At 37.7% G+C, this 14,258-nt stretch overlaps 1 protein-coding gene across 1 annotated transcript in view; it reads right to left on the bottom strand.

Annotated features, from left to right (window-relative positions):
* Positions 1 to 6,302: 6,302 nt before the first annotated feature.
* Positions 6,303 to 14,258, bottom strand: part of LYST (lysosomal trafficking regulator) — a 189,383-nt gene continuing 181,427 nt past the window's right edge. Inside the window, exons 51-53 of the mRNA XM_072822986.1 lie at positions 10,158 to 10,314; positions 9,441 to 9,512; positions 6,303 to 8,342 (exon numbers count right to left, since the gene is read on the bottom strand). Coding sequence (XP_072679087.1) covers positions 8,204 to 8,342; positions 9,441 to 9,512; positions 10,158 to 10,314 — 368 coding nt within the window. The 3' untranslated portion in view covers positions 6,303 to 8,203. The remainder of the gene's footprint in view (positions 8,343 to 9,440; positions 9,513 to 10,157; positions 10,315 to 14,258) is intronic.

The following is a 14,258-nucleotide window of genomic DNA, read 5'->3' as shown; positions in this document are numbered from 1 at the left end:
CCAAATGTCTATGTATATACAACTCTGTCGTTCTTATCCTATTTTAATCTTTAAAATAAGATAAGAATTATCCGAAATAAACATAGAATAACTGTGATCTATTAAGACCATGGACAAGAAAGGAGGTAAGGGACTCTTTGGGGGAAGTCAAATAAGTTTACTCCAAGACAAGGAGCTTCCTAGCAAAGAAGAAATTTGAGGAAAGTGTGAAAGTGAAGATAAATCAAGTGTGGGCTTCCTATTCTGTGGCAGACATTATCCAAAGATAAGGAAAGGCAACCCAGGACTTGAGTTGGGAAGTTTTCTTAAAGACAAGCAAAGAAACAAACAAATGGCATACTGTCTGTCCAGCTGTCTACTCACCCATCCCCTTGGTGTCCACATATCCCCCCATCTCCCAATCCCTCCCTCCCTCCATCCATGCATTCATCAATTCTTCCTTCTTTTCCAGTATCCACCTATTCTACCCCATTTCAATAATAAATTGCTCAGATCATTTTCTTCTTATGGAATTATCTGCAGAATCACAATTTTTTCTATCACCTTGTAATTGTACTTTGTTTTCGACTAAAACAGTTATCAAATATTTTATTTATCAGATTCAGCTTTGAATGACTTTCGGTTGTTTATAGGAGAAAGATCTCCCAACATTGAGTATCTGCCAAATAATCAACTGTAATAACTGAAAGAAATCTAAAATGCAGGAAAACACGGCAGGAAGTAAAGCAATGGGGAGTGGCTCATGTAGTGAGCACCAATATCAAGCACATGTATCTATGAGGCTGGCTTTGCAAATGATTCCTGCTCTGAGGGCCAAAGAACATGTTTGTATATAAATATGCACATGGTAGAAAGGACTAGGAGCACACATGAGTAGGTTTTACTTTTATTTATAGTAAAATACTATTATATAAAATATTATCTAGAAAACACATAATGGAATTACTTAATTAGCTTTTGGTGTTTAGGTCATATCAACAGGTATGAAAATTATAGCTTGATTTTTCTTAAAAGCTCAGAAAAGATAGCTTTTATTCTTGATGTTTGAACCTGGATTCCAAGGATTTTTATTTTTATTTATTTATTTTAAAGGATTTTATTCACTTATTCATGAGAGACAGAGAGAGAGAGGCAGAGACATAGGCAGAGGGAGAAGCAGGCTCCATGCAGGGAGCTCAATGTGGGACTTGATCCTGGGACTCCAGGATCATGCCCTGAGCCTAAGGCAGATGCTTAACTGCTGAGCCACCCGGGCATCCCTCCAAGGATTTTTAAAGCTCTTTCAACAAAATTAAAATCTGGGAATGAAAGAATGGCTTTTTTTTTTTTTTTTTTAAGATTTATTTATTTATTTGAGAAACAGCACAAATAGGGGAGGACCAGAGGGAGAGACTCTCAAGCAGACTCCTTGCTGAGTGCAGAGCCCAACACAGGGCTTGATCTCATGACCTATGAGATCATCACCTGAGCCAAACTTATTTGTTGGATGCTTAACCAACGGAACCACCTAGGCACCCTGAGAATGGCTTATTGCTATCAGCCCTCAGAAGTCGTGGTAAGACAAGTTTAAATCACTTTGGAAATGAGCCAAACTTTGTCGCAAAATCTTTTCTATACTCATCTCTCATTAGCTTTGTTCATGAGAGGAGAAACAAGCTCAGCACTAGAGTGAGAATATTATAGCCTGGCCTCAGATAACCATCTAGTCGTTTTGACCTCTAAGGACACATTGCATTGTTTAATTTCTCTCAAATAGCTGAGTTGCAACCCAGTGTCCCCAAAGTGGCAGAATATATTTTTCTGTTCAGGTCATATAACACACAATAAAATTAGTGGCATCTCTTTCCCAACTCATTGGATATTCAAGTGTATACATTTTGTTTTGGCAAATATAGTTGCTTTTTAAACTGTGAAGTTTAAATTGAACATACCTGGGGGAATGTGAACATAAAACGTGTGATGTGATACTCAGTGTGATACTCCAAAATACCAGTTTGTACTGAACCTAAAACCTCTTTTACTTGCCTTTGACCTCAGTTTTGACTTGTTATTTCAAATGGCTATCTACTCTGATCGACCTAACTACTAATGCTTTTCAGTTGTTTTTCTTAAAGATTTTAAGCCAGTAAAATTTTGAGGTGCTTTGGCATTATAGTATATGGAGTGTTATCCTGAGAAGGGGAGCATATTTAAAAATAATAGGGTTGTCTAAGAAATAGGACAGATTGGGAAGAAATGGGTATATGCTGCCCCCAATTTGTGACAAGTAGGGAATAGCTGAAGGTAATCAGTGAAGTAAAGGTAACGTGAATAATCCGAGAAATCCACAATAGTTTCAATCTCCCACTGTTAGGTAATTGAGTTTCTTTCCTCCCTACTCACTTTTCTAAATATTGACCATGTATCTCTTTAATTTTTGGCACTTTAATTATAGTGTATCTTGGTGTGGATCTCTTTGGATTCTTTTTTTGGAACCCTCTTATGGGCTTTCCAAATCTGGTGTCTGTTCCTTCCCCAGGTCAGGGAAGTTTCAGCCATTATTTCTTCAAATAAGTCTTCTGGCTCCCCCCTCTCTCTCTTCTCTATAATATGAACATTGGTCTGTTTGATGTTGTCCTATATGCCACCGAACTTATCTTTTTTTTTTTTCCTGCTCTCATTGCGTGAGTTCCACTGTCCTATCTTCGAATTCACTGATCCTTTCTTGTTCTTCATCTAGTATCTGCTGTTGAACCCCTTTATTGTATTTTTCAGCTCAGTTATTGCATTCTTCAGCACTGTGATTTCTATTTGGTACTTCCTTACATTTTCCTTCTCTTTGTTAAAATTCTCACTTTATTCATGCCTTGTTCTCCCGACCTTGGTGAGCATCTTTATGACCATGATTTTATACTCTTTGTCAGGTAAACCACTCATTTCCTTAAGGTGTTTTTCTGAGATTTTATCTTATTCTTTCATTTGGAACATATTCCTCTGCCTCTTCATTTTTCTTGACTTTCTATGTTGGTTTCTATGCATTAAATAAAACAGCCACCACTCTGTCTTGAAGGAATGGCTTCCTGTAGATGAACCTTATTCTTCAACCCTGCCTTAGCTCTTAGTTGTCTCTTGAACCTTTGTGATTATCCAAGTGACTTACTGGTTCTTAGTGGCCTCCAATAGTTTAGGGTGTGCCAAGACCAGTCAGTATACCTAAGAGACTATCTCAGTCAGCACCTAGATTCAAGCTCATTGGAAGCTATACCTTGGGCAGTAACTTTAACCTACACAAATATACTCCTTTAATGGGGAGACCAGAAGATGATCTGGAAGATTTCTGTTTGCTCCTTCTGCGCTGAGCTCTGATGTGTTAGTGAGTTAAGAAGTGTGTGTTTGTTAATGTCTCATTGAACCCATGAACACCCATTGGCACCCAGGGCCAGCCTGTTAAAGAATATGTCCTTTGGGAAGCAGCCACAAAAACCAGGATGCCAGATATGTACCTAAGCTCCTTTCTTGAAAATGGCACCCTGGGGAAGGGCAGAGGGACAGCATGAAGATGCTCTCCCTGGTCTCTAGAGAGGATTGCAGCTGACCCCTGGAGGTGTTTAATTAGAAACCCCCCATGCCTCCCCAACTACCTCCCTCCAACAGCTATGAAGATAAGCTAATAGACCCTTCTCAGGGAGAAACTGAAGTTCATACCTGCTGCCTCTGTGCTATACCCTGAGTGGGTAGCTGGTTAAGAACTAGTTCTCTATTTGTTTTTTGTTTTTTTTTTTTAAGATTTTATTTATTTATTCATAGAGATGCAGAGAGAGAGAGAGGCAGAGACACAGGCAGAGGGAGAAGCAGGCTCCATGCAGAGAGCCTGACATGGGACTCGATCCCGGGTCTCCAGGATCATGCCCTGGGCTGCAGGCGGCACTAAACCACTGCGCCACCAGGGCTTCCCTAGTTCTCTATTTGTTACAGTCCTGTGAGAGCCATGAACAGAAGCCCCACTGGCCACCAGAGCCTGGTGATCAGGGGGTGTCCCCTTGGTGGCACTGTAAAAACTGGGGCCCCAGACATGTGCACAACCTCCTTTCTGAGACATACTTGGAGCGAGGCAGAGGGAGAGTACCAAGATGGTACTTACCAGCCTCCACAGTCTTTGAGAAGTATTTCAGTGGCCTCTAGATGTGTGTTGTATTAAACGCCTGCCCTTCAGGCTGAAATTGTTTAAGATAAACAACAGGCCTCTTTCACAGAAAGACTGGTTGGATTTCAGTCAGTTGCCTCTATACCATGCCCCAGCAGTTTAGCCATGATGAGTCCACAAGATCTGTTTCTCAGTTTGCTGTAACCTTGTGTTCTTGTGGATATAAGCCCCATTGTCTTTCAAAGCTAGGTATTTTGGGGTCTCTTCTCTCAGATGCACATCTTAAAATTTAGGCACCAGGTGTGGCATTCAAATCCTTTGCTTCTCAAGGAGAAGCTCAAAGTTGTGAATTCTCTATTTGTGGGTTGTCACATTAAGAGTGTGGTTTACGGTGACATTGTGTCTCAGCCTCTCCTACCCTTTTTGACATGTTATTTCCCCCCCACCAAGATGTACGAGTTGCTCAGCTAGTTTTTGGATTTCTTCCACAGGGCATTTTCCTTCAGTGTAACTGTGGGAGGAGGGGAGTTCAGGATCCTCCTACCTCACCACCCTGAACAGGAATGCCCTGTAGTTCTTTCTTTGATCCGAAACATTAAGTCATCCAAAACCCTGAGAAGCAGATCATAGTATGAGCTCTGAAAGGCTAGAATTTCCCTACTCTTCTCTTACCTTACCCCATCACCTAGCCTTGGGCTTGTGTATAACTGGCATTCAATGAGTGTAGTTGAAAGAGGTGATTTGAGATTTTTGGGTAAGAGGGGACATTTAGGTTGGCAGGGTTCCACTGCTGGATGCTACTCTTGAGTTTTTTTGGGGGCAGACACCTAGAAACAGCTGTGCTCTACTCTCAAGAACCCTCAAAATACCTCAGATGCAAAACAGAATAAAGGAATAATTCTGGGTTCTTGAGCTGCTATTTGTTGAGGTTCACAACCACTTTGCAACCCCTGCCAGAGAAGCTGAGGAGTGTAGAGGATGCTCGTTCCTTCTTTGGGCCTTTGTTCATTGATATTCCTGCCTTGGGCACTTGTAAATGTATTGTCTGGAACATGTCTGCTCCCATCTTTAGCTGTCAAATTTCTATTCATCCATTTGGTTTGAACAAAAATTTCACTTTCTTAAGAGGTTTTCCCAGATCTTCTTGATCTGAATTGAATTCTTCCTGTTATATTCTCTCAGAGGACCATCTACCTTAACAGCACTTAACTATATTTTATAACTGTACACATTGTATGCTACTGATAGCATGTTCCTCTTTCCAGTCTGTAACCTCCAGGAGTGCAGGAAACAACTGTACCCTCAGCACCTAGTACAGTGTCAGGGGCTTATTATGGATCTGCTGTTGGGGGTGGGAAGGGCAGATGTTTTTTTCTTTAAAAAGTGTGGTTTAGGGGATCCCTGGGTGGTGCCTTTGGCCCAGGGCGCGATCCTGGAGACCCGGGATCGAATCCCACGTTGGGTTCCCGGTGCATGGAGCCTGCTTCTCCCTCTGCCTATGTCTCTGCCTCTCTCTCTGTGTGACTATCATAAATAAATAAAAATTTTGAAAAAAAAATAGTGTGGTTTATCACTTGACGGGATGAGCACTGGGTGTTATTCTGTATGTTGGCAAATTGAACACCAATAAAAAATAAATTTATTATTAAAATAATAATAGTAATTTCACCATTTTGGCTTTTGGGAGTATGTTGAAAAAAATCAAATAACACATTTTGTTCAAAAGACAAAAAAAAAGTGTGGTTTGACTTTGGCACTTCTGTCTAAACTCTAAGGTATTAAATAACAGATTGAAATAAAGGGTATTAAAGGGTTGAAGTAAAGTTTTTCATAAAAATTACACCTCATAAAAGGGCACCTGGGTGGTTCAGTTAATTGTCTGCCTTCAGATCAGGTCATGATCCTGGGGTCCTGGGATCAAGCCCTGCATTGGGCTCCCTGCTCAGCGAGGAGACTGTTTATCCCTCTGCCCCTCCCCGACTTGTGCTCTCTCTCTCTTTTAAATAAATACATAAAATCTTTAAAAAATATATAATTAAAAAATGAATGTTATCTTTTCTTAGTGACATCAATGTATAGGGGAGCTAAAGAGAGAACCAGTATAGGTTACAAAGCAATAAAGCCACCAATCTGAGCTCTGGTCATAATATTTAAATTGTATAAAGAATAGGTCTTTAAATCTATTTTTATGAAATTTATTCCCAATATGAAGTGGCAGTGTATACAAAGATAACAGAGCTTGTGATATTTTACAGAAATGTTTACTACGACATGCACATTATGAAGTGTTTCAAACATATACATATTAAGTTTCATGCTGAATAAATAATCCCCCCAAATTAATTTTTATTTTTACATAAAAATATAATATTGCACTCTTAACAAGACCAGTTATTTTGCATATTTTTTTCTTTAAATAAGTGATGGAATTCAGCCTTAAAAAAACAAAGAGGACTGAGTGGCAACCCTATTCTAACAGGGGACTAATTCAAAGTTCTTAGTAGAAAAAAAAGCCAGACAGTAGCTGCAATTTTTTTTTTTTTTTAAAACAAAGCAAATCACTTCAACGTGAATAGGAATAATCTCATCTCTGCACCTATCTGGACCTCAGAGTTTGGACCTGGTCTGTGCAAACCATGATCTAAAAGGCAGCCTGTGAGGTGTTCTTATGGATGCATGCCCCTGCAGGCTACAAGCACATGTGGCCACTCTTCTCTTATACATATCTCGACAGCAGAGACATCGGAATTGAATTTTATACAGTTTTTAAGCAGAATGTTTTAGAAAGTCTGGAAGTTACAAAAGGAGTTCTGTAAACACCATATGAATTGAATTTCCATAACAAACACGCAAGTTATTCTTAGGCAGGAATACATATTTTTATCCCATGGTAACACATTACTGAGCTTATTTTACAGTGTTTTCAAAGCCAATGAAGCAGCACCCCAAGTAAAAATAGAGCTGTAATATCATGGTAGAGATAGACTATGCCGAGATTTTTAGGAATTTTGTCTTTTTGGTGTGCAAGTTTTCTGTGGCATATACTTAGATTTTCTGTTGTTCCTAGAATTCTCAGGCAGCATAGATTAGTACAAACAGAGCAGACACTGTTTCCTATAAGAATTATTCTGCATCCTGTTGGAAACAAAGTAAGCTGTAATTCTCTTGTGGGAGAAAACTCTCTCTGTACATTAGATTAAATGCCTTATCTAGAATGTATTCTTAATATCTGCACCATCTTTCTGCATAGTGGAGGCTTTCTATTGCAAACTGCTAAGTATTCAGTGCCCTGTAAATGGCAGATAGTAAAATAATTGTCATTGTGTTTAAATCTTAGTGATTCAACTAAGTAAGGATATTCAATATCTAGTGTTATAGATTTTAAGCAGGATTTTTACGAAGAAACAGAATGTGTCTGAAATCAAATGTGTGTTTGTGGCTATCAAAAAATTCTGGTTCCTCTTTGAGCTAAGAAGGCAACTGGAAAAAAAATGCCTAATGTTGAGATTCATTAGTAATTTTAGTATTCATATATTCCATAAAATGTTTGGTGCAGAGGCACCTACTGAATAATCTACTTCTCAAAGAAAGCACTTTGCAAGTTCTAACTTTTTGTTCTTTTCTTTACTTTTTCTTTTTGTGTGTGTGTGGGGAGGGTAGATTATCTTGGCATAAAACTTTTTAAATATAATTTTTAGAGTATTTTATATAAACAATTAGCTACCCAATTTAAATTCTACTGAGTCTTTTTGGAATAATAGAAAAAGGAGACACCTTAATCCTTTCTTTAGAATACCCTTGTGGGTAAAAACTTTGAGAATACGATTTTAATTTATCATGTAAAACTTATACCTTGTTGGTTAGAACATACTCACACAACCCTCTAGATTATCACTAAATGAGAACAAAATTGTTCTCTCAGGACCTTGTGAGGCTGCAAAATATTGTGCAGATGAAGAGTTGATCGTTATTTGGATGATATTTTGGTCATCCATTTCTTCAAGTTCAACCTTCTAAAACTGGGTGAGGTCAACAAATCTAGTTTGGAGCTAAAGTGCTTTGGAGAAGTGATGTTCTCTCTCATCCAGCTGCATAGCTGCTAAGGAAGGAATAGAACATTGGCTGTTTCAAGCGCTGCTGATCCTTCCGGCACCAGGCAATCACGGTCCCATCACTATTTGCTGTGTACAGATGGTGGCCATCACAGGAAAATGTAAGGCTGTCAAAAGAAATTCCATGCGTACATTATCTCTTAAAATTGCATTAGCATATTGGTGATCATACAGAAATTAATATTAAGGAAGCTAAGATCTCTTTATCGGAGTAGAGAGACCAACAAAATGACTGCTTACAACCCACTGGTTTCCAATGTAATTCTTTTTTTTTTTAAGATTTTATTTATTTATTCATGAGAGACACAGAGAGAGAAGCAGAGACATAGGCAGAGGGAGAAGCAGGCTCAGTGTGGGACTTGATCCCAGGATGGAAGGATCACGCTCTGAGCCAAAGGCAGACACTCAACCACTGAGCCACCGAGGCATCCCTCCAGTATTAATTCTAATATAGTTTAGTTGCTCTGCTGGCAACTTTGTGAAGCTCATTCTAACTGGGTAATGGAGAATAAAATCAAGATCAAAGAGATCCGCACATTCTGTTCCTTCTTTGCATATTTTCTCTTACTGCCTTGTGTATACTCTATTACTTAAACAACAAATACTTGAGTATAGGAAAGTTAGATAATATAACAGTGCTACATTTTCTCTATGTAGAAATAAATGATGATTAGAGGGAGATATTTTATTTCCCTGAAATAGGAAAAGGTAAAAATGTAACATTAATAATTAATTTAAGTTCATTAAAATTTATTTCAGTGCATTGAAAACAATTTAATAAAATATAATTTGAATCACTTACTTCCAATTGATTTTTAAAGTCAAATTTGTTTGTTTAAAGCACCCTCCTGTAGCTATCAATCACCATTATTATATTTTTATTTTTTATTTTATTTTTAATTTTTTTCATTATTGTATTTTTAAAAAGGTAGAAAAGAAAAATATAGTTCCTACAATTTAAAAGCTTCTTTGGGCCCTTTCTCAGGATGCCTTTCTATTAGACTTGGAGCTTCTGACTCAGATATTAAGCTCTACAAAGACATGGACTGTGTTTCCTCTTGCAAAAGGTCCTGGTCAACCTGGTATTTGATAAATGGTCAGCTGTTTAGGACTCTCATCACATTGTTCACAGTCTGTGTACTTTAATATCTCTCTAACAAAAATAGAGTCACAGAGTATATTATAAAGAATCCAGGGGTATTTACCTTACAATTGGCTTATTTGATTTAGGAAATGTGATTTCCCGTACAGGCTTTAGGTCCCATGTACTCCATAACCTAGAGAGGGGAAAAAGTCATCATCTAATTACACAAACTGAAATTTCCTTCACTAAAAAAACCACTATATATGTTTGTTCGTTAAAAATCATCTGGAAGGAAACATAATAAACAATTAACAAAAAAAAAAAAAACAATTAACAGTAGTTACTTCTGGGAAGTCTGCAGCGGGTAGATTTGGGAGTAAGAAAACTTGGTAAATTTTCATATTGTTCATCTTTTATAAAATTAATAGACAATATATAATTTCTTTTTTTTAAAGATTTTATTTATTTATTCATGAGAGACAGAGAGAGAGAGAGAGAGCGAGGGAGGCACAGACACAGGCAGAGGGAGAAGCAGGCTCCATGCAGGGAGCCTGATGTGGGACTCGATCCCAGGACTCCAGGATCATGCCCTCAGCCAAAGGCAGACGCCCAACCACTGAGCCACCCAGGCATCCCGACAATACACAATTTCAAAACTACATTAAAGCCAAGTTTATTATTTAAAAATAAAACAGGAATCAGTGAAGAACCTATATCTGCAGGCAATTTTAAATCTCTAAATATTAAATATTAACATGCCTATATTTTAAAAGCTAATTTGTGCAACTGCTGTGTCCTTATGAACAGAGCAAACAAAAAGAATCAAAACTCCTCTTACCTGACAATTCCATTCTCTAATCCCCCAGCAATCACATTGATAGATACTCCCTCAGGCTGGTTAGAGAAGGCAACGGAACAAATGATCTCCCTGCAGTGGACATGTCCAACGAGGTCCCCGTTCACGGTCCAGAGTCTGAGGTCACTGCCTCCACCAGCTAAAGCACCAAAATCACCCCCTAGGTCAGCAGAGTGTGGGTATATCAGAGCTCACCACCCTGGGTCCCAGAGGGGCATCCCTGTGCACCAAACTCATTTGTTTTAGTGGTAAAATTTACAGGCAGCTCATGACTGAAGCTGTATAAGTAAAATTATTACAAGTCACAAAGAGCTCTGCATATTTATCTAGAGACAATGACCTATAGAAAAATAAAAAGATTAATTTAGAAATAAAAAGCAACTAGGTAAATTAATTATGTATCTTTGTGTAATCATATTTTAGCAAATGGGACTATCAAGATTGAGTTGAAAGTATCTAGAAAGTTAAACAATCTCCAAAAACAGAAGAAAATATTCTGTGAAACCATCTGTAAGAAGTGACTTCCATGACTTTTGAAGAAAAAAAGTTACAATAAAACTTAGCTGAGTTAAAAGCAACTTCTTAAAGAAAAAAAAAAAGAAAGAAATCGAATTCTTCAGAATGTCTAAGATTGAATCTTGTAAGTCAGCGACTTATTAGACTTTTTCTTTTCAAAGACCTTGGGTAACTAAACTTTCTGGAGTTTTCTAGGAGGGAGTGGAGCTTGCCAACTTCTACAGTTGGGGCCTCATGATGATGTGTCTAGCCTTCTTTGAAGAAATATTCTCAAGCTGATAAAGACCAGTTAAGAAGCATGGTAAAGGTTAGGTGCCATCGTTACTCCACCTAATTTTATCTCTCCATTAGAGCTAACAAAAAATGCAGAATTTAACTCTCTCCTTTATTAAGGCAATGAAAAGACTGTACAGATTTCATATTTTATAGCAAAGAAACAAATTGTGCAAATACTTATGTCAAGATATGCTGAAGACCTTCAGATATCACAAACCCAAATGCCTTCTGTGTTACAGCATTATCCACAATAGCCTAGAAGTGCAAACAACCAAATGTCCGTCAACAGACAAAAGGTAGATGTATACAATGGGATACTACTCAGTCATGGAAAGTGATGAAGTTCTGCTACATGCTACAACACGGTAGCCTTAACATGATGCTAAGTGAAATAAACAGACATAAAAAAGACATAAAAGGATACATAGTGTATGCTTCCACTTAGATAAAATATCTAGAATAGGCAAATTCACAGAGATTGAAAGTAGAATAGTGGCTACCAGAAGCTGTGAGGCAATGAGGAATATTTCTGTTTGGGGTGATGAGAAAGTTTTTGAAATAGTGGTGATGGTTATACCACATTGTAGGTGTGGTGATGCCACTGAATCATATACTTTAAAATGGTTTAAATAACAACTATCACTTTGAACATATTTATCACATATGTAGAGAAAAGAAGGTTAACAAATGCCCAGTGTTTTACTTAAGACTTCTTACTGATTAGGGGAGATTACCTAAAGAAAACATCAAGATGTAGGAGTTCAATAAACTACAGAATTACAATCGTAGATAATAAACTCATCTTTTCCATGAGTAGATATTTTAATCTTTTGAATTTAATATATTTTTTTAAATTTTTATTTATTTATGATAGTCACAGAGAGAGAGAGAGAGAGAGGCAGAGACACAGGCAGAGGGAGAAGCAGGCTCCATGCACCGGGAGCCCGATGTGGGATTTGATCCCGGGTCTCCAGGATCGCGCCCTGGGCCAAAGGCAGGTGCCAAACCGTTGCGCCACCCAGGGATCCCTGAATTTAATATTTGATAAAAGACTTAAAAATATATAAAGCAACCACATGTGTACTAGTAAAGTCAGAAGACCTATCAAAGATACTGATGTAGGGATTGATCATTACCCATAATCAATAGCTACTGCAGGCTTAGTCTTTCAAAACCAAAAATCTAAATGTGGGCCGGGACTCTCTGAAATATGGTATAGAACTAAATAGGCAAAGAATCATCCAACCAGATTACAGCAGCATCTTGGGCTACCACAAAATAAAGTAACTACTCATCTGCCTAAGATTATAAATATCAAAACTGAGGCCTTCACTCAAGACCAGATTGCTTTCATGTATAATTTAGCACATCAACTAAAAGGAAGTTGGGAATTCCTGAAAAAAAAATCTTTATTCTTCCCTATACATCTTCACTGAAATTAAAATAAATTGGGGAGTCACTGCCCACCCCAAATTTCATATTATATTTACTTTGTAATGCCATTGGCAACACATGACCAGGCTATAAACCTAGTTTAAAGGCATATATTTTGATCTAGTGGCAGAATGATTTTAAAAAATACAGAAACCAAACTCAACACCCAAAGAACAAATAATCCAGTCAGGAAATGGGCAGAAGACATAAACAAGTATTTCTCCAAATAAGACATACAGATGGTCAACAGACATATGAAAAATTGCTCAAATCACTTGGGATCAGGGAAACACAAATCAAAACCACAATGAGATACCACCTCACACCAGTAAGAATGGCTAAAATTAACAAGTCAGGAAACAACAAATGTTGTTTTGGCAACATGTGGCAAAGGATGTGGAGAAAGGGGAACCCTCTTACACTGCTGGTGGGAATGCAAACTGGTGCAGTCACTCTGGAAAACAGTATGGAAGTTCCTCAAAAAGTTGAAAATAGAGCTACCCTACATCCCAGCAATTGCACTACTAGGTATTTACCCCAAATATACAGATGTAGTGACCAGAAGGGGCACCTGCACCTCAATGTTCATAGCAGCAATGTGCACAATAGCCAAACTATGGAAAGAGCCTAGATGTCCATTGACAGATGAATGGATAAAGAAGATGTGGTATTATATATACACATACACAATAGAATACTACTCAGCCATCAAAAAAATCTTGCTATTTGCAATGATGTGGATAGAACTACTAAGTGAATTAAGTCAATAAGAAAAAGACAATTATATGATCTCACTCATATGTGGAATTTAAGAAACAAAACAGAGGATCATAGGGGAAGAGAGACAAAAATAAAATAAGATGAAGTCAGAGAGGGAGACAAACCATAAGAGACTCTTAATCATAGGAAACAAAGTGAGGATCGTTGGAGGGAGGGGGTGGAGGGAGGGGGTGACTGGGTGATAGGCATTAAGGAGGGCACATGATGTGATGAGCACTGGGAATTATATAAGACTGATGAATCAGGGACTTCTACCTCTGAAACTAATACTATGCTATATGTTAATTAATTGAATTTAAATTTAAAAATAGAAAATATTAAAATACTTACTTAGTTTAATAAATTTCACATCTTATCATTATAAAAACCACATCCCATAAAGACTGGAGAATGATCAAGAGGAAAGAGCTTGCTAGTGTAATTTCAGCCCTGACACAGAAATTTTATATACACATATGTAATGTGTATGTACGTGCATACACACATATATAACATACATACATATATATGTATTTAAATTTTGATTTATTTTTAAATATTTTATTTATTCATATGACAGAGAGAGAAAGCATGAGTGAGCACTAGCAGGGGGGTGGCAGGTAGAGGGTAAGGGAAAAGCAGGCTCCCTGTTGAGCAGGAAGCCAGACATGGGGCTCTGAGGACTCTGGGATCACGACCTGAGCTGAAGACAGATGCTTAACTGACTGAGCCACCCAGGGGCTCCTAAATTTTTATTTTAAAGTTTGGTACTCACTAATGGGTCAAGATGTTTGGTAGGCTAAATCTGATAACTTTCTTTCCTTCTTGGACCATAAGAATAGGAGGATGAACTCTTGTTTAGGTCTCTAAACATAACTTTGGCCTCTCTTTTTTTTTTTTTTGGCCTCTCTTTAAAAAAAAAAATCATTATTTTTATCATATTCTCCATACACCAAATTCTTTTTCTGACTTCTCTTATATGTGTACTAAGAGGGCTTAAAAAAATGGAGAAGGCCTTTTTGTTCAGATTGGAAAAAAGAAGTTCTAGCCATTACTCTATTAAACTATGCACTACCTAGGGACACCTGAATACCCTAC

Source organism: Canis lupus, chromosome 4 (assembly GCF_048164855.1).
Source record: "Canis lupus baileyi chromosome 4, mCanLup2.hap1, whole genome shotgun sequence".
Taxonomy (NCBI): Eukaryota; Metazoa; Chordata; class Mammalia; order Carnivora; family Canidae; genus Canis; species Canis lupus.
Note: the sequence above shows the minus strand (reverse complement) of the source record. Positions and strands in the feature narration are given on the sequence as shown.